Consider the following 27,344-nt stretch of genomic DNA (forward strand, 5'->3'; position numbering starts at 1 on the left):
GAGTCCCAACCAAACTAACACCATTAGATGCTTATTAAGTGTATTCAAATTTCAATTTTGAAGAACTAAAATACCTCCTCAAGTTATTTAATACAATGTGTTATGACTAAAATGCCCTTTTAACTATTCACAAAATATATTTTCTAAAACTATATATTAAATTAACATTTTTTTTTGTCATTAAGCATTAATTAATATGTAGTTTAAAAAAATATATGTTGTAAATAATTAAAGGTCATTTTATTCATAACACTTTATATTAAATAACCTGAGGGGTATTTTGGTCCCTCTAGGTTTGAAATTTGAATACATTTAACTATGGTTAACGGAGTTAATTTGGTTGGGACTCACATGTAATATATTGCGTCAATAAAATATAACATTAGTTTATAGTTCATTAAAGGGACCCACATGTAAAAATCTGTAAGTTATTTTTAATAAAACATATTAATTAAAATTAAAATTATTTTTTAAAATATATTTTTGTTATTAATAAAGATCTTCAATGGGTCCCACATACACTCACGCAATATATATATATAGTGAAAAAGGGTTAGTCTCATTAGTGCCCTCCCATGTTGAATCTTGGCTCCGGGATTGCATCAAATTAAAACCAATCAAATTCATATCAAAACCAGCCTTGCCGATCAGAATCAAATCCCATCGCCACACATAACTTATCTTCTTCTGTTAGAACCTGAACCGAGTTAACCAAGACAAAATGAGTCAGAAGCTTACGAGTGAGGAAACGCCGGTGATTATAGCCGGCGCCGGCCCTTCCGGCATTGCAACATCTGCATGTTTAAACCTCTTGTCAATCCCAAACATAGTTCTTGAAAGAGAAGATTGCTGTGCTCCTCTGTGGAACAAGAAGTCTTATGATCGCCTTCACCTTCACTTACCCAAGCAATTCTGTCAGCTCCCTCACTTGCCATTCCCTTCTGATTATCCTAAATACGTCCCAAGGCAACAATTCCTCAACTACTTGGATGATTACGTGAATCGTTTTGAAGTGAAACCCCATTACAACAAATCAATCGAGTCTGCTTCATATGATGAGTTAACAAGTCGATGGCACATCAAGGCAAGGGATGTAATCTCCAAAGATATCAAAGAATATAAAGCTCGGTTTTTTGTTATTGCAACAGGTGAAACCAGTGATCCATTTGTACCTGAAGTTGAAGGCTTAGATAGTTTCAGAGGAGAGGTTTTGCATTCTACCCAGTATAAATCTGGGGCCAAAGTTTAAGAACAAGAATGTTTTGGTTGTTGGTTGTGGGAATTCCGGCATGGAAATCGCTTTTGATTTAGCCAATTTTGGTGCCAAGACATCGATTGTAGTTCGAAATCCGGTAATATATCAAAGCTTGCTAGCTTTTCAGTATTGAAATTCTAAGTTCTTGCATTCTTGGTTAGTTAATCTCACTTCGAACTTCTTGTGATGTTACAGATTCATATTGTTACTAAGGAGATTTTGGAACTGGGTTTGGTTTTGATTAGCAAATTCAAGTTTATTCCATTTAAGTGGAGGGAATCGGTGGTGGTTTTGCTTAGCAGGTTGTGGTTTGGTGATCTTAGTAAGTATGGGATAACCAGACCAGTTGAAGGACCATTCACTCGGATAATTAAGTATACCAAGTATCCAATTATCGATATTGGGACTTTTAAGAAGATTGAATCTGGCGAAATTCAGGTAGTTCATGTAGTTCATGTAGTCATCACTTCAATTTTTTTCTTAATGCAGGTTATCATTGTTTGAAGAATGTGTAGTGACTAGTTAGTCAAGAACTAAACTCAGGACCATAGTGACTGAGTTGGGTTATCGATTGTTCACTTGACTCACTGGGTCATTAAATTGCTCAATTGTCTAAACCTCTGGGTGGGGCTGAATAGCTCAAATTGCGAATGGATGCTTCAGCCAGAAAATCTGACCAGTCATAAACAAGTAAATCGGTTGATTCCCCGAGTGACTCACTGAGTTTTTGAAACAGGTTTTACCAGGAATGACAAGCATAAAAGGTGAGGAGGTGACATTCACGAATGGCTGTTCATATCATTTTGATGCAATTGTGTTTGCTACTGGATTCCACAGATCCACAAACAAGTGGCTCAAGGTAAACTTTTTAAATGACATTAAACTTCAATTATTTTTTTCCTGGATTTCATTTTTTTTAGTTTTAATTTAGAAAAAAAGTTACGCCCGTTCCAAAGATTACCGTAAAATCACATCATTGACTGAAGTGTAACCCGACTTGACCGACTTATTAGGCTCAACTAAGCCCAAGATGGTTTGTTATTTTCACTCAATTCCTTTAATATTTTCAAGTTTGTCTATTTAATACATTCAACTTCGTTTTTGGTATAGTTTTTGTCAAAAAGAGGTGAGAATTGTCCCTGCTTGTGAGTACAAATATTTCTCAAAATCAATGAGGGCTGAGATAGCTTCAATCTCTATGTTACTTCTCTGAACATCCAATAAAGAATTCATATAGTATTTGAGGTCGTCAATTGTGGCTTTCTTTGATTTGAGTCCACAAAAGGTTAGATTCGTTTGATGATTAGGGATAAGGAAAGAGAATGATCTTTAGGAAATTAAAATAGAGATCAAACTGCATAAATGCTTACACATTCTAGGAAAAATTAATGATATTTTTCAGGTGTAGTGTTGGGATACATTGGAGAAAAGAAAAGGAAATGATGTTATTGGAACTTCGAAAAGTTTTGAAGTCCCATTTTTCGCCATACAATTTAACATTATAAGAATCTAATGGAGTCTACAGTGGATTGTAGCCCCGTTAGTTAATCTTGATTGTAGTGGCCTGATTATGACATGTCATGACATGGCCCAAGACTAGATGGACCGAATACTTAACAAGCCATACTAGGTCTTGCTTTTTTGGACCGATAACCCAACTAGACTTGACTAAGGCCTGCTTGGTCCGACCAATTGGCACCTCTAATTGTGTCTCTCTCCCCCTTCCTCTTTAAAATGACCTCTTTGTCCTCTTTGTCCTCTTAGTACAATATTCCATTTCATGCAAGCCTTAGGCCTGTTCCAAAGGGGAACATCCTTGGATACAAAGAGGCACAAAATCAATCAGCACCTAAACATGTCTATGATCCAAATTGAAGGTATGAGCATAAAGGAGGAGATCAGTACCTTATCACATCTTTCAGTCACCAAGAACATACAAAATGAGATGCTCCTTCAAAGGGATGCAGCACTAAGTCATGATCTCCAGTGACTAACCACCTCTAAATGAAAAAACCTTTAGCTAAAGGGGAGGAACTTGTGCAAATTATGCTTAATGTACCTAGGATTGTAAACAAGTTTCTCTTAAATAGAAGCTAATTTAAGAGATTATAATCTAGTGGACTTGAGAAAACAATTGGTTTGATCATAATGGACAGCTTTTCTCCACTATAAAGTCATTGATGCTGGAAAAGAAGAAGAAAAATAAGGTAAATGGACTGATACCATCCCGTATGTGATGCTTGGAGAAGAAGAAAGAAGAGTTAGAGAGGATTGATGACATAATTTAGAAGATTGGGGTTGGGGAGAAGAAGAAACATAGGAGAGAGAGAGAGAGAGAGAGAGATTGAAGATAAACTTTCTTCATTACCCTCAAGAACCACGACCCCGAGACGAGAAAATGTCAAGCCTCCGAGCCTGACGATGGCCTACAAAAGAGTGAGACGGAGAGAGCACCACGAGCTTGATTCGGCCCCGAACTAACACCAAGGCTTTGGCAAGTTGCGAGCATAATAATGAATACGAATTGGAAACGATTCGGCCCGGAGTGAGTGGATCACTTGATATAGATTTACCACGACTCGACCGGAGTGAAGTCCGACTCATAGTGGCCGATGATTGAGGGTTCCCAGAATCGGGAACGAGAGACCAACGGCACAACCCTCACCCCGCGAAGGCCCACAAATTAGCCGCACCGCAAGTTTTGGGAGACTTACCCGATACCAAAATGCGGCACCTTTATGATCATTAAATTAGGGTTTGGTGGGTCCCCGGTTATGGCCTAACTTGGCTGAAGATCATGAACCCGGTTCACAGGTTCGGTGCAATTTTCATCATACCGAGTACATTTATAGACAAGGGCTATTGCCCTATTTTCATGACCCTTCTACCCTTAATAACCTTTAATAGACTTGCCCTCAAAATAACAAACCACCCTAAACACTCCATTACAATTAACTCCGTTATTTACCCCATCTATGATAGACTTGTAACATGGATGCTCTAAATAAGAACAGATTTACAAACATCCTACCCAAGCTAGATTCACCACACTTGGCAATACTAGGGTTGAAACAATGTTGGGTTGGGTCCGGCTTTTCAAAACCTTGACCCTAACCCTAAATACCCTAGCTTGGTCCTAATCCAATAAGGTTGGCCAGAACCGAGACACTTTAGCCTTATCTAAACTTAATGTCGACCTTGACCCTTTTTTTCTCCGCTAAAAGGTCATTTGTATTAATATAGCGAAAGAAAAATTACGGTTTACAATATTTACACCATGTTAGAGAACCACTAAAACTCATCCCACAACAGCAGTTGCACCTAATACACCCAAACTCATCAAAACCCTTAGAGAACATGGTGCACACTCAGCAGAATATGAACCAAGAACCAAACAAAAATCTTGGTTTCACTTGAAGCGTACCATCCCAAAGCAAGCTGAATCAATGTTGGCCAACAAGCATTCACACCTGAACTTTGCATCCTAGATGCCACTCTTGCTAGATAATCTGTCACAAGGTTATTTTCCCTATAGAAATGTGCAATTTTCCATTCCATGCCCTATAGGTATGGTAAGATTCCTCTCAACCTTTGTTGGATCCACCTGGGAAATTTTCCTTTTTGGAGAAGCCCTACTAATGCCTTTGAGTCTCTTTTAATCCAAACTTTCTGGAATTATAAGCACTTTGTCCATTCTAATCCAAACATAGAGGCTAAGGGTGTCAATTTTGTACCAATACCATTTTACCATACTGAACCGTGTCATTTAAACCGCACCATTTTCAAATTTAGTACGGCATGTATCAAAACTGATTTTTTGGAATTTGGTATAGTACGCTTTCGGTTTTAGGTAGCATACTAGCGGTATGAATCGAATTACCATATACCAAAATCATACCGTATACCGAATCACCATACCAAATTTGACACCTTTAGTCTAGGTTGGGTTGGGCCAAATTTAAGGTTTAGTCCATCTTGACATTATTCTTAGGTTGGTCCCAATGTAGCCCATAAGCTGAAAACCATATTTCAACTACAAAAATTTATTTCTTACCAATAGAAAGAAAGAATGTCTCCGGCCACCACTTTCCTCTCTTATTAGATTTTGTAGTTGTTGGTTCTTGGGAATAAAAAAAGGTTTAAGGGAAGAACAGGAAGGCGAAAGAAAAGGGAATTGGAAAATAATAACATTAACATGCTCTAGTCAAAACATTAGCTTATTGTGGCAACATTGCAAATTAGAAGATTAGAAGAATGAATTTTTTAATCCAAAATTATACCTTACCATATATCGAACCGTGTCTTTTTTATTGTACCAATTTTATTCCGAATAGTACCAAACATTTTTTTAAAATGTCTTTTTCATACCGTACCATATAAATTTGATACAATGTAGTTTTGGTATAAGGTTTTGAAATTCAGTACAATACGGTATCATACCAAATAACCGGTACCATACCGAATTGGCATAGACTCAAGTATACATGGAACAAGCTCAAGATATTGGTGGTCTCACTTGAAAAATTCCTCCAACCCCTTGTGTGACTTGGGCTTCCCATTGAGCATCTATCAATTTTCAATTTAACCCATCCTCTAAGTAGAACAACCCAATGTACTTCTTGAGGAGTGGGAGACTAAGAAGTCTTCAACAAAATCCCCATGTTTTTTGCTTGAACCAACTCTTGTGGACTCATTCTTCCTTCCCTCTATCTTGAACTCCAGTTGGCCAAGATCATAAAAAATCTGTCTTATCACCCACTCTGGTGCATAACTAGCCCCCTCATACCTACCTTTGTTCCTCACTTTCTAGAGGTGATAACAAACAAGTAAACATCCTGAAAGCCATATTGAACCCAAAGCAAGGGCCCTTTTTTGTTGTTGCCACCATATAAAATACTCTTGCAAAGAGGTTTTGCTTCCCATTGCACGCCAAACCGACAACCAATCGATTCCCACCAATTTACAACAAAAAGGCAAGTAAAGAAGAGGTGAAAAATATCTTTTGTCACATTCAAATGCATTGTACATCTAGAGGCTAATGGTACTCCTTTTTGTTGTACTATCTCATCCACGTATAATTTCTCTTGAAAGAAACACCAAGAAAAAATATGTTGCATTGGAAGGATTTTTGATTTCCACACTATGGATGCCCATCTAAGGGTGTCGATTCGGTACGGTAACGGTAATTCGGTACGGTACGGTACGGTATTGAATTTGAAAACCTCAAACCATAACCGTACCGTACCATATTTATACGGTACGGTATGAAAATGGTAATTTAAAAAACGGTACGGTATGAAAACGGTATAAAATCGGTATGGAAAAACGGCACGGTTCGGTATACGGTGCGGTTTTGTTACGGTATTGTCTTGCTTCTCTGTTGCCCTCTTCTTCTTGTTTTGTCACTTGTAATGGGTTTTTTATATGGGAACAGTTCTTGCTTTTTTTAAAGTCTAGATATGTGATGGTGGAAGAAGCCACATATGCTGATATGCAATTGCTAAAGCTGCTGAAATGCTTGAGCTCAAGCAACATTGCCATGATCTACAAAAACCCATAAAAGAGCAATCATTAAATCTATCCAATTCCGCTTTGCGTCAACCAAGGGAGAGGGAACCTCTCAAGACTTCCAATCATTCACTAGAGCTATTCCATTGCCCCTTCGACATGCACCAACACTACAGCCATGTCCACGCAAACAAATAAGAAAGGGTAGTTAATAATAATAGATCTATAACATTGATAGTACACCTCAAGCAAAAATATCACTCTACCCCAACACGGCGGTCTCATCTTTGTGACTCTGTCCTCGATTCTTGAAGTGAAGCGGACTCTCGACATGAGTTTAGGGTTTAAACTCCAAAAGGGTTAATATCTTTACGGATAGGACGGAAATGGTAATCGGAATCGGTAAACGGTACGGTAAATGGTATTTACCGACGGTATGACACTGTTTACCGTAACCGTACCATACCGAATTACCAAATTCGGTAAAGGTAAAAACCGTACCGAATTTGGAAACGGTACGGTACGGTAAGGTTTAAACGGTTCGGTACGGTACGGTTTAACGGTTTTTTAACCAAATTGACACCCTTATGCCCATCCCACTTTGCTTGCCCTCTTCCAAGATAAAGACAAGGCTTACTTTATAGAAACCTCACCCAAAGTAGTTTTCCTCCAAGGGCACACATCCTTTTGACTTTGATCAAGAAGAGTGAAAGAGTGCATTAGATCTAGAATTTCTTTCATGGGAGATGACAAAACTGCAGGAGATACCCAAGCACCATTCATCATACATAATAGCCAACCTACAAAACAATACATAATTATCCTATTTTAACCATAAACAACCTACAGCATGGTGGTAGGGTCGATGGGTCTTAGTCAAATAGTCAACGTTGAATCAGCCCTAACCTACCCTTCAAGGCCAAAAATTGCTCTTAGCATTAATTGCCTGAAAAATTCCACCAATAACCAACTTGCTTGGGTTCCTAATGAACACCCATTCCCATTGAATTTATGCCAATCCAATGGTGGGGAGATCCAAACAATCTTCAGAAACTCCTCAGTGTCTTTAAGGTTGAATTTGAATTTCCATTCTTCCATATGGTTCAAGGTCCTCTACCAAAAATACATGATGACTCAAATTGAAGACGATATACTGCTATTAGATTCCTAATTTGGAATAAGTTCCTCCCCTTCTAAAATATCTAAACCTACCCTAGGACCAAATAAAATAAGGAACCAATTCTAAATTAGCCAACCACCATTGTAGATGCTTTTACTACAATTTCTCTCCTACAATAATGGCCACAGTCGATATAATTGTTAAAACGAGCATCAAGACACTCAGAAATAGAAATGAAATTTAACATAATTCATCACATCAACACAATGTGCTCTACTACTGTCTATGGACGAAAAAAAGAACTTTCACCATATTTGAGAGAAGATTACAATGGAGATTCCTCACCAATCGCCATAACGGCGTTACAAAACTCTCAATCAAAACCTCTAGGTGAACAAATTATCATAATGATTCCATAAGAGAACATCAAGTACATACTTAAAATTTTAACTGGGTAAAATTGGATCAAATCATATCATACCATAAGGGCTAATGCCCCCATACTTCCATTGAGAAGGAGATGGGCTTTAGGCCATCATATAACAAATCTATTTTGCATGAAACTACGAATGTTATGACAAATGATTGAACACAAAAACACTTGAGAACAATTTTAGATATAGTAATTTAGTTCAAGTGGGCGCTTTGTGTTAGAAGTGAAAAAGATGGTGATTTGTATTGGCTTGGGAATTGCCATAGATAAGGATTTTATCTCCATAGTGCTTGAATTGGATTCTATGAGAGAAGTGCATCTTCTAACTTATGCCAATAGAGGAGGAGGTAATTTTGCCAGGATTATTGAGGAGAATAAGGTGACGCTAAGATTGATTGATCATAGATGTGTTAACCATATCCTCAAGAGAAGAAATCAATGTTGCCGATAAAATGTTCATATTACATATTCCTAGTATGGAAGAGATAAGGAACCCCGATTTGCCATCATGGAAATCCTCTAGGAAGAGTTGCAGCAAGGCTTAATGCCTCCAATTTCGATTAGTTCATTTGTTCCTTTGGGCCGTTGGCCTTGTTAATGTACCCAAAAAAATTAGTATAATAGTGAAGTGAAATTTTGGGAACTCTTTTAAAAGCAAATATTATGCCCAAGAATTTGACTTGTCAAAATCGAACAATCTTAGCAAGTAAAACCTTTTTAGATGCTATAGATTTACAAAACATAAATGTAAAGGTAGATGTGCTTCTGGCATACTGATGGTAGCTTCCTGTGTAGAGGCAATAAGGTCAAATAGCTCTTGTGTTCATACCTCCATTCCCCCTCCCCCTTTCCCTCCCCCTTCCCATCTCTAGGGCCTATGTGCCCCCCCCCCCCCCATCTTTATGATTGGTTTGATGATGACAAAAGAAAAAAAAAAGAGGAAAAAGTGGGAAGAAAGTAACTAATAGAAATTCTTGCTGCCAAAGCAGTTGGTAGTGAACTATATCTATTTAACTATATCTATTTATGTACTTATGTTTTTCTTTTTTAACAGGATGATGGGGATCTCCTTGATGAAAACGGATTTTCAAAACAAAGTCCAAACAATTGGAAGGGAAAGAACGGTCTTTATTGTGCAGGGCTAGCAAAGAGAGGAATACTTGGATTAGGAATGGATGCCCAAAGTATTGCTAATGATATCCAAACACAGTTATAAAGGCCCTAGACTATGATTTAGATCATTCGACTTGGATTTAAATCATTTGTTGTTTAAATGGTGGTTACCCCATACTAAATGTGAAACTAGTATTGATTACAATAGATTGAGTTCTATCTTTTAGTTATCAAATATGTAAATATGCAAAAAGGATAGTTCATTGGTTAATTATGTATGTTTAAAGTTTAAGCTCTATTAAATATAGGCCTTGCTTATAGAAGCCTTCAACACTGGGTTTAGTCCAAATCAAGTCCCCCTTAGTGGAGAACAATATTCTCCTTTAATGGTTTAAAATCACACAAGGGGTGTGGTTCACTAAAATTTTTATTTCTATTTTTTTTAATATGTATAGGTAGCTCCCACCACCTACTATGTGGTTCAAAACCCAGGTTCAGAGTCCTTTGTCTTGTTTGCTTTTGATTTTTAATTCCCTTCCTAGTTTGTGAACAGTTTATTGAAATTAGTGCCTATGATTATATGTTTTTTGACTTGCTTATTTACATGAAGAGAGAGGGAGATTCTTGACATTTTAATCATTGTAAGAGGAAACGTGAAGGTTGTTTCTTATTTATTTTTTTATAAGGTTCCAAAGCTCTTGACAAACTGATTTTACAAATTTATTGTGAAGTCAGGATAGGTTTATGAGTTCTAACCTTGGAACATCTTACAGAATCAAATTCCACAATGAAGTTTTGAGGTCCAACTTTTTTATTTTTGCACAAAACAGAAAGAAAATTATATTAACCCCTCCATACTAACAATTCTGGAGGTAAAGGAAAGTTATTTACAATAAACTAAGGTAGAACATCGCACCAAGACTTGACTATTAGCACCTCGTGCTAAGTAATCAGCAAACCTGTAATTATTCCTAGCAACATAATGAAACTCTAAACATGAAAACCCCAATGCAAAATTTATGGATTTCATGAACAAGGCTGCAACATAACCAATCAAGATAGAAACTCAGTCCATTGAGGGCTTTAATAACATCCTTAGAATAAAAAATAAAAAAATAAAAGAGAGAGAGAGAGAGAGAGAGAGAGAAAAGAAGAAGAAGAAGTAACTCTATCAATGTGGGGAGAGTGTGCTAGCATCAATCCATCATGCACCCCTTCTAACTCAACCATTGCAGTAGAAACAACTCTGCAGCTCTTACATTGGGCAGCGATGAAAGACCCAAAACGATTCCAGATAATGACACATTGGCCCCCTTTGTTTGAGTGTTTTCCCATGCCCCATCATCATAGATCTTGAAAGTGTTTTCTTCAACTAGATTAGGAGCAGCAGTAAAAGATTCAGCAATATTGGTCTCAGGTAAAGCATCGGACAACTGCAAAATTTCTGCTACCTTGGCAATCCAAAATTGTAATACACAAATGATATGCTGATTTGACTGTGAACTTCCCTTGTTTTGATTTCCCCCCATATGCATGAGTCATTTGCATCAGGTGATAAAATTGGCAAGGCAAAAGCCTCTACCTCATAAGGTGAGAATAAAGAATGCAAGAGGAGGGTATTCCAATTGATAAGTTCACTCACATGATTTGGTCCAAAAAGCACTAGGGCACTGGAGATCCTCTTAGTACGTAAAGAGGGTATCAATGGGTCTCGGCATATTCTAATCATTTGTCCATTACCTACTTGTTTCACCAGGCCATGCAATAGAAGGTTTGTGCCTACCAATATGCTCCTCCATCCCCAAGAGCAATTTCTAGGGAGTTCAGCATTTAGAATATGGGAATTTTTAGGATACTTTGCACTAACTACTTGATGACTGTTGCATTCAAAATGATGGCATAAGTCACTTAACAACACTAAAATAATTTTCTTTACACAAATAAATAACCATGTATGAATATTGCATGTATGATGTAAATATGTAACCATGTACCTAAGTATAATTGTATAAGTATATAACTATTTTTTTTTTTTGGTAGAATAAGTATATAACTATTAACTACTAAGTATTAAGTAGCAATTCTTCTTCTTATTTTTAACTATAAAATAAATTTTTACAATTTTCTCGGCAAAAAAAATGGGCTTCTCATATCAAAACCGGCGATGAAGCCACATGGGCAACACTTGAGAAATACTTACATAATTATTCCATGATTTTCAAAACATTTTTCCCATTTTCCCCTATTTTGTTCATTTTTTCATAATTATTGATATTTTTATTAATATTTTAATATTTTTTGAAAAATAAAATAATTATTTATTGGATGAAAAAGTATTTTGATTCCGTGAGTAGATAAGCACACGCAAATCTCACATATGTTTTTTCTATCATCATACAACATTATATCACTTAAAAAGTAATCATTTTCAGTGTTCAAAATATAATTTTTTACTCACAAAAATAAAAAAATAAATTACTTTGTGAAAAAAATTCTAACTCCGTGAGATAGTAGATCGCTCACAGTATTCTATATACTTAAAATTTCATAACCATCCAACAACAATATAGCATGCATTTTGTCAAAAATTAGTTGGAGAATGATTACTTGTTGGATGAAAAAACTCGCAGATATGTGTGAAACCCCTTTTGATCAACATAAACAATATGATATTTGGCAATAACAAAGCAAGATGTATCGTAGATGTCGAAGATTGGATCAAAATATGGTGAAAAGTACAAAAAATAAGAGAGAGAGAGAGAGAGAGAGAGAGAGAGAGGCCCTAGAGAAGTTTGGAGAGGAGAGAGAAATTACAAAAATTTAGAGAGCAATTTGGTCAAAAATTCGACCAAATTTTATTTATCACTGACACTTGGCGATATATTGCCGAATTTATGTACAAGTCTTGTCGCTGGGGGAGGGCAACACGGTGATATATTGCCTTGTGTCGCCGAAATACATGGGGAGATTACCTCAACCTATTGCAAACCTCAAAGTACGCGACACAACGACCGAATTTTATTTATCACTGACACTTGGCGATATATTGTCGAATTTATGTACAAGTCTTGTCGTTGGGGGAGGGCGACACGGTGATATATCGCCTTGTGTCGGCGAAATACATGGGAGAGAGTTACCTCCAACTCTTATTGCAAACTCTCAAATGTTATCGCCGACGCGATATATCATCGTGTCGCCCTCCCCCAGCGACAAGACTTGTACATAAATTCGGCAATATATCGCCAAGTATCCGTGATAAATAAAATTCGGTCGAAAATTCGACCGAATTGCTCTCTAAATTTTTGTAATTTCTCTCTCTCTCTAAACTTTTACAGGGCCTCTCTCTCTTATTTTTTGTACTTTTCATCATATTTTGGTCCACTCTTGCACTACTTTTTTCAAATGTAAAATTATGTAAGCTGTCAAGGCAAATGATAGAGGACTAACATTTGAGAGTTTGCAATAGGGGAGGTTACATGGCGAGTGACGTGGCACGAGGTGGAGCAACAAGGAGGGACGAAGGGGATAGTGCTAGTAACTAGAGTTTTGCAGTGCGGTGATCAGTCAGTAAACATCAGAAGCCGAGGGAAATTCCATGGCGATAATCAAATCGAATTTCCTTCCTTCACAGCCCATTAGATTCCAGAACATCAATGAGAGAAATCTCAATTCCTTATTTTCCTTTCGGTTTCCGAAAAAGATCTGCAACTCGTACTCTCCCAATAAACCCAATTGTTCGTCGTCTTCCAAAATCTCGGCTGAAACTCGAAGAATGGTGGCAGATTTTAATCCGAGAATTCCCTTGGAAGAGGCCTTTACGCCCCCTAGTTCATGGTATACGGATCCTTCTTTTTATGACCTGGAGCTCGAACAAGTATTTTATCGAGGTTGGCAAGCCGTAGGTATGTGATATTTCCTAGCCTCGTCTAGACTCTAGACTTGTTTTAATTTTATTGATGTCAATCACTTAGAATGGAGTTCTTTTAGTGTTTTTTGAGACTTTTATCATATCAGACTGGATTGATCATTCTCGTTCAGTTGGTGTCAGGAGATTAGGATTAATAACTTGAGCCCAAGGCCTCAACTTCTTGAGATATATTCTGCTGATTGATCTCCGCAGTATGGATATTAATTGCAAAACGAAAAATAAAGAATCCAAACTTCTCTGGAGGATCAGAAAGTGTATATGGTGCCTACCCCATCCCTTTGGTGTTTATTCATTACCAAAGCGATTGTTGCAGGAGAAAAAACGGTGAGGAAGGTAGAAAGATGGGATTCACTGGGAGTGGAGTTAGGTGGGAAACAAGGAAAGGAAACGATTATATGCAATAGTTGAAAATGTGAGTATTATGTTAAATAAAATTATATTTCTTTTTCATTCCCCTCCCTTTCCCACAATGTTCCACCTTAAAGTGTAGTGTTTTTACAAGAAATGGGATGGGAAGAATTGTTTTTCCATGTAAGCAACATTTCCCTTAAATCATGGAAGGTTGTTTCCCTATTATCCCCCAGCTAAACAAACAAATCCAGATTTTGGTATCCAGGGGAAAAGCTTACTTTTTCTGACCCCTTTTTTCCCTCCCCACTCTGTTCTATCAACAAAGGGTCTGTACTTGTTTTGCATCTGCATTGGAAGTAGGATATATTTTGTTATTTTTTTTAAAGGCAAATGTAAAATTGACACTGGAACCCCTTAAAGAACTCTTAGAAGATTACGCTTTATTTCCTCTACTAATGTAAATCAACTAAAATATTGGAGGACTTTGTGTCACTTTGGTGGGAGCACTGTGGTCTTGGAAGGCTCTTTGTACCTTCTTGAAACTCATAGAAAATGGTTACCCTAGGAAACATTAGTTATAGGGGCACTTATCAAGTTCTCCTGCCATTAGTCCCAACAATAGCTCAAAACGCCTAATGTAGTGTAATCCCAAACCAGAATCTAGAGACTATTACTGATGGGATCAGATAACTGAGAAGAAAACTGACAGCTTGTGTTGATCATGTGAGAGTATTTTCTTAGTTTTCCCTCTACCTCCATGGGACAGGTTCAAGGGGGCTGCTATTCTGTAATTTTTTCTATCTAAGACAAAGCTCATTTTTCCACCTTGATGGAAGAGGGGAGAAGGGGGAAGAATCATGGGGGAGCCCATGGACAGTTGCATGTTTGTATGAGATTCGATACGACCTAATCAGGACTGAGGAATGACTCAAATCAATCCTGAACTAAAACGAAAATAGAAACAAAGCAATTTAAATTCTTCCAATCGAACAGTTAACTTGAAGTCCTGTCTACCAAGAATTTAATAAGTATTAAACATCATGAGTGAAATTACAAAATCCTAATCCAGTCCTGGATGATATTGGCTGATTACAAGCAGAAGATAAAAGGAAATCACAGAAAATAATGAGCTCACTGAATTGAGACCTGTAATAAAGAGAATCCTAACTGAAGTTTAGTTATGGACCCAGGGTTGATGGAAAGACAAGTTAGGAAATTCATATTGGAGTCGTAGCTCAAGCCTTCAGAAGATAGATTTATGCCTGAGAATGGTAATTTGAAGGTTTGTGGCAGAACTTCCCCTAAATCTTTACCTCAACACAAAAGAAACCAATTAAAATGGCACATGTACACCACAAACTGATTCTCACACTGAGATTTGAAATAACCAAAATTTCAACCATATGGAATGTTGAGTGACAATTTACAACATATGAAGTGGAACTAATGTGCCTGAAATGAGGATGGTAAGATGAGTGAATGGTAAAACCATAAACAAACACATGGAAGTAATTTAAGAGCGCTGTGATTTTTTTTTTTTTTGGGGGGGGGGGGGTAGAATTAGTAAAATGAGGACCAAACACATTAGGGATAATTTAGTAGCAGCTACTATGTGTTATAATTTGAGAGAAAGATACTTGAGGATGTATGAACATCTGCATCAAAAAGCTCTTGAGTGCGCAGATTGACATTCATATTGGAGTAATAAATGGGACAAGCCTACATGAGTTTGGGTAAGTGGTGAGGAAAGGCATGCATGGGTTAGGTGGACAGCTGGTGTGTCTTGAAACATAATTGAGTAGCCAAACAGGATTCTAATGTTTGACTCCTAATGTTTGGTTAATGCTTAATTAGACTGAATTTAGTTCAATGACTACTTCAGTTACCAGCTACGACTAGTGTAGACTCTAATAAGCACCCAAGTAAATTGATCTAGAAAACAAGCAAAACATATTAAACTAGACCAATGAGCTCTGTTATCAAGTAATGAGATAATTTAGCTTACTATTGGAATTACATGAAAGCATGCAGGCTAATACCACAAAAACTGAGGACTGGCAGACAGGATCATATATAGGGGCTTTGAAAATTACATTCTTGTTATCTTTATGGTTACAAGATGAAACACTAAGGAATTATGGATCATGCAAAAAATCAATGAGTAAATCCTGTGGAGTTCTTGAGTAATTTACCCATTAATTGCAAGTCTTGGAATGTGTCCTTGCTTCTCAGTACAGTCAGTCAACAATCAACTCACATACCCATTGGCGGCAACGGTCTATCTATACTTCTCCCTTAGCTTCTAGATAGCTAGACTGCTTAACTTACAAGTTACAACTAAGAACCACATTTTTAGTTTCCTTAGTCCCTTGTGTCATAAGGGAATTGTAGAAAGGCTAGAGATTGTTCTAGTGATCCATCATGGAGATAGATTCAGCATATGTATAATAGATGCTAGATTTGATTGAAGATGAAATAAACATCTGATTTGGAAGTTTTCTTTTGGGCTTATTGCGGTGGAGTTGATGTCACTGTAGAATCTGAAAATGCTTTTTATTGCTTGTTTTTCATTCAATTTTTAAGAAGTTCTGGTTTAGGTGGTTTGTTTCTTTCTCTACCATTTGGAGCTTATACAAGCATAGATTGCTATGACATTTAGATGGCAAAACAAGAACCAGTCACAAAATTCTTGCATATATTGTCACTTTCTTTGTTGAATGGAAGGCAATATCAAAGAATTTGAATTTTGGAGTACATCTTTATTTGGGGGTGGGGTGATGATCAACAAATTTTTATTCACTCCTCCTTCCAGTTATGTAGATAGTTTCAGTGTTTTAAACTGTAAATTATATGTTTATCTGAAAGCATACCCCCCACCCAAAAGAAGAAGGAAAAGAAAAAAATTCCTAGCCTCAAATATTCCATGTTCTGTGATTCATTAGGAACGTATGAAAGAGATGAAAAACCTCTTGAAATTCATGCATTCTTTGCACTCCAGGAGTTTGGTACTTTCTAGAAGATAATTGAGCGCAAAATTTGTTTCTCTTAGAGTGTTACTAATTCTGTTTGATTACAAGAAGCGTGATAATTGCCTAGGAGAATGTTGTCTGCCAGATTTAACTAGTGTGACGTGCCAAAATGCAGAGTCATATTTTACTTCTCTTTTTCTTTCAATATGTTTTCTTCAGTTGTAAAATTAAGACTAGTACTAGTAGGCTGTGGAATTGGTTTAATATTTTTACAGTTTTGGTGTCTGCAGTTAGCGGACGTTGTTTTGGTTATGCTATATATATCAGAATGGTCTGATCAGTTAAACTAATTTTATTTGGGATATACTTAATATTTAAGGATAAATATTTCTAACTGGACATCCAGTCGAAATTTCTCCAAATGGCCCAAATATCTGCTATGTATGCAGCTCAGTCAGAACTTAAAGTGAGGTCTTGTCCACATCATCTCTTATTAGTCTAGAAAGTTACAGGCTTACAGCCCTACCATTTTTTTCCCCACATTTCTTTGACCTTGCAAATACCTCATTACTTGAAGTTGGGATGGAATACCAAATTTGAATTCCACATGGCTCAACATGGTGGACAGTCATCAACCATCTAAATGAACTTCTTCCTTTTTGTAGTACCATCTCTCTCTCTCTCTCTCTCTCTCTCTCCCCCCCCCCCCAACTTAAATGTTGTACCCCTATATGACCATGGACAGTTCAGAAAACCTAATCATTTGATAATTTAAACCATCATTACGCGGGAATAACAAAGCGGCTTTACTCTGCTTTGAAGGTCGATGCCTATATGTTTCTATCGTCTAAGAAACTTCAATTGCTATTTTCTTGATTTCAGGATTCACTGAGCAGATAAAAAATTGTAATGATTTTTTCACTGGCAGGTACTGTGTCTTCCACTATTTTTCAGGTGTGAAATTATTTTATCTGTGATAAATAAAAAGAATAGAATAATGGAGAGCTGTCAAAATTTTATGAATCCTGTCATAAGGTAGCTGATTGCTTAAAGCTTGCAGATTGGGCAGTGTGCAATTTGTTGTATGTCGTGATGTGAATGGCAGACTTCATGCTTTTCATAATGTATGCCGGCATCATGCGTCTCTTCTTGTATCTGGTAGCGGGAAATTGCCTTGCTTTGTTTGCCCTTACCATGTGAGTTCCTGTGCCATGCATAAATTCTGGTCTTTCTATTCTTTTCAATCTATGATATGATTATCAAGCTTTCTTGGACCATTTATTTTCAGGGGTTCCTTTGCATAAGTGGTTTATGAAAGTGTAATATCTTTTCTGGACATTCTCTTACTCTTAATGCATGTTTCCTAATGCTTGAGGTTTTGATATGTCCCCAATTTAGGATCCTCAATCTCATTGATGGAATTAATTAGTCCCAATAACTCTTGTTTAGCATTCAGGATCTTTGAAGAAACTGCAATTAGGCTATGTTAGAATTGCTTTTCAATATTAGACGTTGTTGGTTGTCAGCCCTTCTTCTTTTATGGTCTACCATAAAGAGAATCTGATACCTCTTGGTCATGAATAACTGAGTACGATGAACCAGCCTATGGATATCTTTACTTCAGAAAAAAAAAGTAATCAATTGCATAAGTCTCCCAGTCCATAAAAAATGGTGAGGGCAATCTAATCTCTTTTGGCAAATCAATTTGTAATTTGACATTTGTGTAGTACATTGACAAATATGGACTCACCCAAGTGCAATTGGAATTTGTTAATTTTAAATGGTTGTGATGGCAGCATGCAGTCTTGTTTAGAATAATTCGATTTCTGTACATTTTCTCTTATGGGATTCAATTCGTGCTCCAAGGTCATGCAGGTTTATTTGGTGAATGAACCGTGCAGTTGTGTCATTGTAGACCTCTTTTGTATCCTAGATGACAATATGGATCTTTGAAGAGCTATATTCAATTTGCATTTCAAGATGGTCTCTTTTGGCATGCCTTCCATCTTGACTGTTAAGAAGGAAACTTGACTTTGCTGAATTTGGAGAATTATTGTTCAATCGAACTCTCTCCTGCTTCAAATGCATGTATGCTCCTGTATAGCGAATTTGTGACCTGGACTAAAGTCGTAATGTCTATTTTGTTTGGTCTTTTGCTCTATGAATTCTAAGGAAAACATTCATTAACTAGTACACTTATTCATGATGTGATGTCCAATGGTTCTTAACTCCATCTTTAGTCTGTTGCAAAGCAATGTGTATTTACACATATGGAAATATCTTTATTTGTCTTTACATTGTTCTTCATGTCAGTAAAGTTCTCCTTAGATTTCCTACATTTACTGCCTGATTCCTTTATGCTTGCTTTGTTCTCATTAGGTTTCTGTTGATTTTGTTGTGCTCTTGTCCTTTTAATATTATTTTTATTTAGGGTAATTTTGATTTGGACCCTCTTGAGTTATGGTCCATGTGTTTTTTAGTCCAATGATAATGACATTTTCCATTTGCCTCCCCTGTGGTCTCCAAAAAAATCAGTTTAGGACATATCGTCATTTTTATGACCTAAATACCCTTCAAAATTTTCAATTTCCTTTCAATTAGTAGCATATTCAGTTGGAAGCTGACTCCAATACCAAATCATTGGTGCCTCATACCCTGCTCAAGATTTGGGTAAGTTGAACAAAAGAAATTGAAAGGATGTAAGGGCATTTTGGTCATAAAAATGACATTGTGTCCTTCATTAATTTTTATTTTGGGAATACCACAGGATAGGAAAATGCAAAATGTCATTTTATTTGGACTGAAAATGACTTAGATCAAACCTCAAGGGGTTCAAATGAAAATTATCCTTTATTCTAGAGTTTGCAAGGATCCATGTAGCCAACCCCATTTAACAAGGCTGACTAGTTGCTGTTATTATTGGATTCTATTCCTTGGCTGCTGAGAGATACTAACAGCAAGAGTTTTCAAAATGAAACTTTGTCTCTTCCCATGTAAGCTGGGTTTGGAATTTGGGCGTCAAGAGTTTTGGTTCTTTATGTCAACCAGATGAGAAATGTATCAAACCCTAATTTCAGTAGTTTAGTTATTAAATAGATCCAGAGAAAAGCATTAAACTGCCCTCAGTGGCAGGTCAGTGCATGAAGCCCAATTACACAGGGTCTTGGAGGGGCAATATATGCTATGTTGCCCCCCTGCTTTACAGGAGAGGTTTTTCCCAGGTTTTGAGCCCACAACTAAACCCTAATTTCAGTAGTTTAGTTATTAAATAGATCTGGAGAAAAGCATTAAACTGCTCTCAGTGGCAGGTCAGTGCATGAGGCCCAATTACACAGGTTCTTGGAGGGGCAAATATATGCTATGTTGCCCCCTTGCTTTACAGGAGAGGTTTTTCCCAGGTTTTGAACCCACAACTAACTGCTTGCAATGGTTCATTACAATCATTGCACCAAGGCGTGCCATATATTAAGATACCGTCAGGGTTCATTTTGTTCTCACCCTATGTAATATCTATGTTATAGAATCCAGATGACATGCTTAGTATTTTTTGTAGGCATGGACCTATGCATTGGATGGAGCACTCCTCAAAGCAACAAGAATATCTGGAATAAAGAATTTTGATAAAAATGTATGCAACAGCACTATCTTGATGGCTGTCTTGTTCCACATTGTCATAACTTCTCTCTGAATAAAGGATAATCATGATTGTTTTTCTGGCCATGGAAGGCAGGAGTTTGGACTTGAACCATTGAAAGTAGCTACCTGGGGGCCATTCATACTAATCAATGTGGACAGAGACGTTCAGCCTCAGCAGGAAACTGATATCAAGGTAGTAGCAGATGAATGGCTGGGTAGCTGTTCAGAACTATTGAGCAGCAATGGGATTGATTCTTCTCTAATTCATGTTTGCAGACGAGAATATTCAGTTAGATGCAATTGGAAGGTTAGTTCTGTAGAATAACAATTTGAGTTGAAATCCGTATCTGGTTCATTTTGATTAGGATTTCATCAGAGTTCATCATCTATTTATTAGTTTGGTCAGATTTATAAGTTGGATGAAATTTTTTTGTATGTCAATTCTTCATGCAGGTGTTCTGCGACAACTACTTGGATGGTGGTTACCATGTACCATATGCACATACAAATCTTGGGTCTGGTCTTAATCTTCAGTCTTATTCCACTACAGTAAGCTCTCTACTTTTGGTATTCATTATAAAAATAACCATTGTTTCTCAGTACACTGATATCGGAACTAGAAAAGCAATTACTAGACTAAATCTGTCAAGTGCTGTGTAAGAAAATGGAAAATATTTCAAGGTTTTAGGAGCAAAATTACTTGCAGGTTTATTTTAACAACTACACACAGAGCTTAGTATATCCCTGGTTTTTTTTATCCTCCTGTGCTAATAAGTGCTCGTAACACCTCATTCACCTCGCCATGCACTCCTTGTTAATGGATTTATTTCCTTCCCTATCAACACTAGACTGAATCTAGACTTGAGAATCCAATAATTCCATATATGATTTAGAATTGGTTGATTATTGGTATGGCATATTAAGATGGTTGACTTGGCAATATCTGACAATTATTATCAATTAAGTAGATGTTTGAGAAGGTCAGCATTCAAAGATGTGACGGCGATTCAACAGGAGTACAAAGTGACTTCGATAGGCTTGGATCAGCAGTACTGTATGCTTTCGTTTATCCAAACTTTATGATCAATAGGTAATACTTTGCATATTTAGTAATTCCAGACTTGTCTAGTTATTTTCTGAGTTGAATTTCTATCAAATGTTTGATGAGTAATTTTATAATCTGGTTTCCCAGGTATGGTCCTTGGATGGATACAAATCTAGTCCTCCCACTAGGACCCAATGAATGTCAAGTTATATTTGATTACTTCCTTGATGCTTCTTTGAAGGTAAATTCTCATGCCTGTTTATTAACTCCTATCCACCATACATGGACCATCAGCTTGGTTTTATCAAGGAAATGGGCCAATGGTATAATGAGTTTGGTGAAACAATATTCAATGACATTCATGCTTATCTAATGGTTCTCATTATTGTGGCAGTGTTTATTATTTGTTATATAGTTTTCTGAATTTCAAAATTGCATAATTTTCATCGACTTCCATGGAGCTGCTATAAGCTGCCATAATTGCCATGAAATTTGATGAAGTATTGCCACTTCACTGGGGACCAAACTCTGTACCGAAACTATGTTTTAGAATCTTCCTGTGATTTCTCTTACACTTCTCATAGATTTCTCGAATGCCCATATGTTTCTTATTTGACACAGCTAGATGCCCATCTGGGTGCTATTATGTGTTTTTTGCCTTGAATCTTGCAGAATTTGGTCAGTAATTCTTTTTTTCTTCCTATCCTAGATTCCTGGTTAATTGTTTCATTGGGCTTGCTTCATAGACATATTAAGATTCACCAAAGTACACATGTGTCAATTTTTCCCTTTTCTTTCAATTAGTATTAGTATTTCAGTTACATCATATGATGTATATTTAACATAAGAGGCGAGAATATAGTGTGTACTCTTTCATGATCTAAGCACCAAACAGTCCCTATGGGCATTATCTCACTTTATGAATGAACTTTGAGTTGCTACCTTGCAGGTGCAGAACAGCATGACAAACTAAAGTCATGTTGATTCTACAATAGACACTTCAGTGTTTACACATCATAGGATCTTTGATACAAGGTTCATAATTTTGGTGAAACCCCATCTCGGCAACTGTTGAAACCAAAATATTTGAGGGGGTTAAATTTGGTAATGTTGTTGCAATTGATGGAAATGCCCGTTTATCTTCAAGTATGGATACACATTTGGATTTAGACTGAAGAGAAAAGAAAAAAAAAAAACCAAGTATAGCTGTGGCTTCAGAGCAAATGCTTTTAGTGTATAGCTTAGCATATATCCTTTCCCTTATATATGACATACAGCATTCAATCAAAACAATTGAAATATGCATCAAAATAAAGCAGCATAAAATCAGCAAGAACTCCCAAGATCATTAAAATTGTCAGACCACTTAAAGTCACAATCAGGTATAAATCCAAAATCCACGTCAAAGTTGTCCCATAAACCAAAGTACAGTTGTTGAACATACAATATTTCAAGTTTCCATGGTGTAGACTATGTGTATCATGAATATTTATAGGGGAAAGAAAATACAGAAGTGATATATAGGCAAGATGATAGACAGATACTGCAAGGTGATAGTTTTAGATGCCTAGGTTGTTCAGTTACACATAAAGGAGAACAGAGAATGATGCTGCAGAAGAAAAAATTAGAGCACAGTGGATGAAGTGGGGTGATGTGTTATGTGATTAACTCATTCCTTCAATACTCAGATGCAACTTTCATATGACAATCACATTTCCAGCGGTGATGTATGGAGCTAGTGTTGATCAGTGAAGAAACAACGTAGTGTAGCTGAAATGAGGATGGTTGGACTAGATTAGCTTAATGGCTGATAAGGAAGCAACAACCCTTTATTGTACCATGTTTTGAATATTTAGTTCTCTGTCATCCAAGAAGCTAATATTTATTTTATATATCAGGATGACAAAGCATTTATTGAGAGAAGTCTTGAAGAAAGTGAAAGAGTGCAGGTACGAGTAAAACTTGTTTAAATTAGTAATAGCTTAGATTTAGCAATGCCTTTTTTATCTAATGGATGTGTGGAAGAGACTGCACAGATGGAAGATATCACCTTATGCGAAGGTGTTCAAATGGGTCTAGAATCACCAGCATACTGCAGTGGTAGATATGCTCCTAGTGTTGAGATGGCCATGCACCATTTTCATTGCCTGCTGCATGAGAACCTTAATACTGAGATCAAAATCCGAGCGTGAATTCCTTCTGTCCTCTGATTGCTACTGGCCTTCTGGGTGTTGATTGGTTGCACCAATTTAGTCCTCTGTAGTTTTACTTAAAGCCATCTGGTATTGTTGTTCAAATGCCAGTGTTTGCACATTTAAGAGGATGTAATAGCTACAATTCAATAAGTGTGCATTTCTTGCCTCCAGCAATATACACCAACCTATCTTCTCACCCCTGCTAATAAAGGTGGAAAACTTCAAAACAGAAATGTTGGAATAAGAATCAAGGTCTCTTTTCTTCCGATTGAATCTAAGGCCATTATTTACCTTGAAGCCCACATAATATCTTTGGCTTTAACTACATATATGAAGGGTATACAACAATGTTAATCCCTTGAACATCAATTTGGAAAGTGGGATCGGTTAATTACTATCTTTTAACAAAATGAACAGTTGTATAGTTGTATGGGATCTGTAGGATTTCAATGCTGGATTAGAAGTTGCACACTGCAAGGTTTTTTGGGGTTGACTTCCTATATAATAAAATTGGGAAGATGTCTAATACATCTGAACCACCTGAATCAAGGTTAACATGTGATTGCCAAAAGTTTGGAGTTCTATTTGCCTCTTGGTGTGCATTTGTGTTGGTATAGCGTGACTTTTGTTGCTGAGATAAACACCAAGGTGGGGTTGTGTGGATCTTGTGCCTACTCTTCCTAGTTTTGGGGGACCTCATCTGGAGTTTCTGAGAATTCATGTTTACCTTCTGGGTTTGGAAAAAGTGGATCCTTGTTCTCGTTCTACATTTTTTTAGCATTATTTGGCATGGTTCAAGAACTCTATTTTGGTGGCCATGTCGGTGGGTTGAAAAACTGAGATCTTGGTGAGATTTTGCTGAGTCTGAGACATCTCCGATTTTGACCCAATTTGATGGCCTTTCTTGGTCAGTTTAAAGGGATTTTTGAGTCTGGAGTTCTTTAGCCTATTTTATGATTTTTAAATACACTGGTGACCCAAAGTGATGAAAAAACAATTGTAAATTAATTTTCATTTTGACCTTGAGCTTGAAATTGCTGTGCTGAACAAGTGAAGATGCAGACTTTAAAACATATGGTATACATGATATACTTAATAATATATAAAGGTTCAAATTCAAACAAGTATATATCATAAATACTCTACATCACACATGTTGGTTGTCATCATCAACATTTAAATTAGTGAGTTCACAATCAGATGACAAGATCAACTTAGTTAAAAGTGGCACTCCAAGAGTACATAGACTGAAGATACTAGTGTAGAACATAGAATTTATAGATGTTGAATCTCTTCAATCATAGAATTTACTTGGTTAAAACCTCTTCGATGTTTGCTATAGATTTTGGAGTATTATTGATGAAGCCTAGTAGGTGGTCCGACCAATTTTCTCCGGCAAAACCAAGTTTAATTTGCTGCCTTGCAGCATGGAAGAGGACGAGAGAACCAAGATTTCATCGAGGTCAAGTAGTTGGGGGATATTTATAGCAATGATTTGATCAAGATTGAACCTAGATCTTGACTAGGCCACACTTTTTTGCCACCACCAATGTTGCTGCCAACTGCAGGGAAAAAAAAAGCACCAGTGCCAACAAAAAAAAAAAATGTTGCTGCCAACTGCAGCTGCAACTAGGGGTGTAAATGGTTAACTAAAATTTCGCTCCCAAATTCGCATCCGCGTCCGATTATTAATAAGATGCGGATATGGTAATACCCCTTTCTTACCAGTTATTATCCATCCGATAAAATATCCAATTAAGTTACTTATTTGGACTTATTTGTCTTGATTTTATAATTTTTTACTAGAGATCTGTGACTATTTTTGTAGAATTTCTACTAAAATAACTAATAAAGTTATTAAATTCTTAAATTTCAAACGTAAGCCTCACAAATAAAATGGTAAAGATGTCAATAGGTAGTTGAAAACTTATATTCAATATGCATACATACCCATTTAGAAGAATCTATTTAAGAAAATAATTATCCGATTATCATCCGAATCTGACTGAATCCGTCCAAAAATAGATAGGATATTATCCGATAATAAGATGCGGATATGGTATTACCACTATCCGATCTTAATTCCGATCCATTACACCCCTAGTTGCAACTGCCCTTCTTTGCCTACTATGTGAAGGCTGCAGCAACAATTTATAATCCAACTATAGTATGAGAATATTCATGTCTTGCTGCCAAACCTATGTAACAAAAATTACCAAACACCATTCCCAATTTGCTAACGTGGAGTAAATCCACCCTAAATCTGTTTGACTGCTTTGTATTTGAAGTTGCATGTTTTAGAATGTAACATTTACTTATTGGTGCAGGAGGTTCACCATAATGAGGTCATTTCTTCAACATATGCAAACAATACATTAGAAAAAAGAGATTATAAAAGTTCATTATTATTAGATTCTTCTATCCATAAAAAATGGGGTTATGCTCCTATTCTCAAAGAGACAAAGCTGAAGTGTTGGGTTTGGAGGAAAGGTGCTGAAAGTATAGAGACAAAGCTGAACTGCAAATACAACATTTGGTTTGTTAATAGAAATGGGTGGGTCCCACTACAATTTGTGCCATAGGTTGCGGCAAAACGATTATGTAGTCTAAGATGACTATTGCTCTATTTAGTTGAGTCTAAACATTAATTTCCCTCCCTTAGATGAGTCTAAGGAAAACTCTAATTAAAGAATTAGGGTTGAGGGAAAACATTATAAATAGAGCAATGGAAAACCAAACAAAAACACACATGATTTAGAATACTCTCCTATGTTCTATGAATTCTCCAAGTTAATCATGAACCTTCATCATTGTGGTTTGTTGATTTGGAAGCGTGGAAATAATTTATAGAGTTCACAAGCTGAAAGAGGGGGAAGGGAACACAAAGATGCACCTTCAATGTCTAGATCCATTGCAGAACATCACTAAGGTAAAGGATCCAGAACTCTTCCTTTCATTGATTTAGTTTTACATTGGTATCAGAGCTTCAATGCTAATTAATTTATTTTTTTGTTTTGTATAATTATCATAGCAAAGAATTTTAAAACAATATAACAAACATGATAGTAAAGGTAATGATCACAAAAATTGCATAAAAACAAAATTTTATGCAAAACCTAGAAAGATACAATCATAAATAACTCCAAGCTAATAAACTTTTTAATTCAGAAATAAAACATGGTGCTAGTAGAACTCCAATGGTTTGAGTTAACAACCACAAGATTAGGGGTTCAAACATCACTCCAGCAACAATTTATGCCTTTTTAAAACTGAATTCCACATACTAAATCACAGAGGAACGTGTCCTCTCTCTCTCTCTCTTCCACATAAAGAGGTAAAACTTAATTAAAAAACAAAAACCAAAAGTGGCTTGTTCTCCACTCTCTCTCTCTCTCTCTCTTCCACATAAAGAGGTAAACTTAATTAAAAAACAAAAACCAAAAGTGGCTTTCTCTCTCTCTCTCTCTCTCTCTCTCTTCCACATAAAGAGGTAAAACTTAATTAAAAAACAAAACCAAAAGTGGCTCTTCTCCACTCTATCTCTCTTTCTTCCACATACTAAATCACGAGAAAAGGTGTCCTCTAACACTCACTCTTCCACAGAAACGTGAGGCCTGTTTTATCTTTTTAATGTTATTAAAAAAAAAAAAAAAAATTCAAATGCCAAACAACACAAGTGATCTCTTTCCTTTTTTTTTTTTTAATCTAAAAAAAAATCCTTCTACTAAAGGAAAAGAAAATAAACTCTTCATTCAATTTCAAACCACAGATAGGGAAAAGGTTAGGCAATT

At 36.5% G+C, this 27,344-nt stretch overlaps 1 protein-coding gene and 1 pseudogene across 2 annotated transcripts; both read left to right on the top strand.

Annotated features, from left to right (window-relative positions):
• Window positions 1–580: 580 nt before the first annotated feature.
• LOC149015951 (putative indole-3-pyruvate monooxygenase YUCCA10) lies at window positions 581–9,767 on the top strand (annotated as a pseudogene). The gene is made up of 4 exons (XR_016173598.1): window positions 581–1,352; window positions 1,451–1,693; window positions 1,992–2,114; window positions 9,371–9,767. The product of XR_016173598.1 is annotated as a putative indole-3-pyruvate monooxygenase YUCCA10 (transcript).
• A 3,117-nt stretch (window positions 9,768–12,884) lies between these two features.
• Window positions 12,885–23,998, top strand: LOC149015952 (choline monooxygenase, putative (CMO-like)). The gene is made up of 10 exons (XM_089156900.1): window positions 12,885–13,331; window positions 17,560–17,605; window positions 17,738–17,873; window positions 20,231–20,305; window positions 20,408–20,620; window positions 20,767–20,862; window positions 21,282–21,403; window positions 21,506–21,599; window positions 23,257–23,307; window positions 23,395–23,998. Exons 1-10 carry the CDS (start codon window positions 13,025–13,027, stop codon window positions 23,548–23,550), a joined length of 1,296 nt encoding a protein of 431 aa, XP_089013026.1. The 5' UTR covers window positions 12,885–13,024; the 3' UTR covers window positions 23,551–23,998.
• The last annotated feature ends 3,346 nt before the right edge of the window (window positions 23,999–27,344 follow it).

The sequence above is a fragment of the Hakea prostrata genome, chromosome 5, assembly GCF_041222555.1.
Source record: "Hakea prostrata isolate BN-2017 chromosome 5, UWA_Hpros_2, whole genome shotgun sequence".
Classification (NCBI taxonomy): domain Eukaryota; kingdom Viridiplantae; phylum Streptophyta; class Magnoliopsida; order Proteales; family Proteaceae; genus Hakea; species Hakea prostrata.

Bases quoted from the DNA above. Each gene is read 5' to 3' on its own strand.
- LOC149015952 (XM_089156900.1), top strand. From the start codon at position 13,025: ATGGCGATAATCAAATCGAATTTCCTTCCTTCACAGCCCATTAGATTC. The intron at 13,332-17,559 runs GTATGTGATATT...TCTTGATTTCAG, and splicing joins TCGAGGTTGGCAAGCCGTAG to GATTCACTGAGCAGATAAAA. The intron at 21,600-23,256 runs GTAAATTCTCAT...TTTATATATCAG, and splicing joins TCCTTGATGCTTCTTTGAAG to GATGACAAAGCATTTATTGA.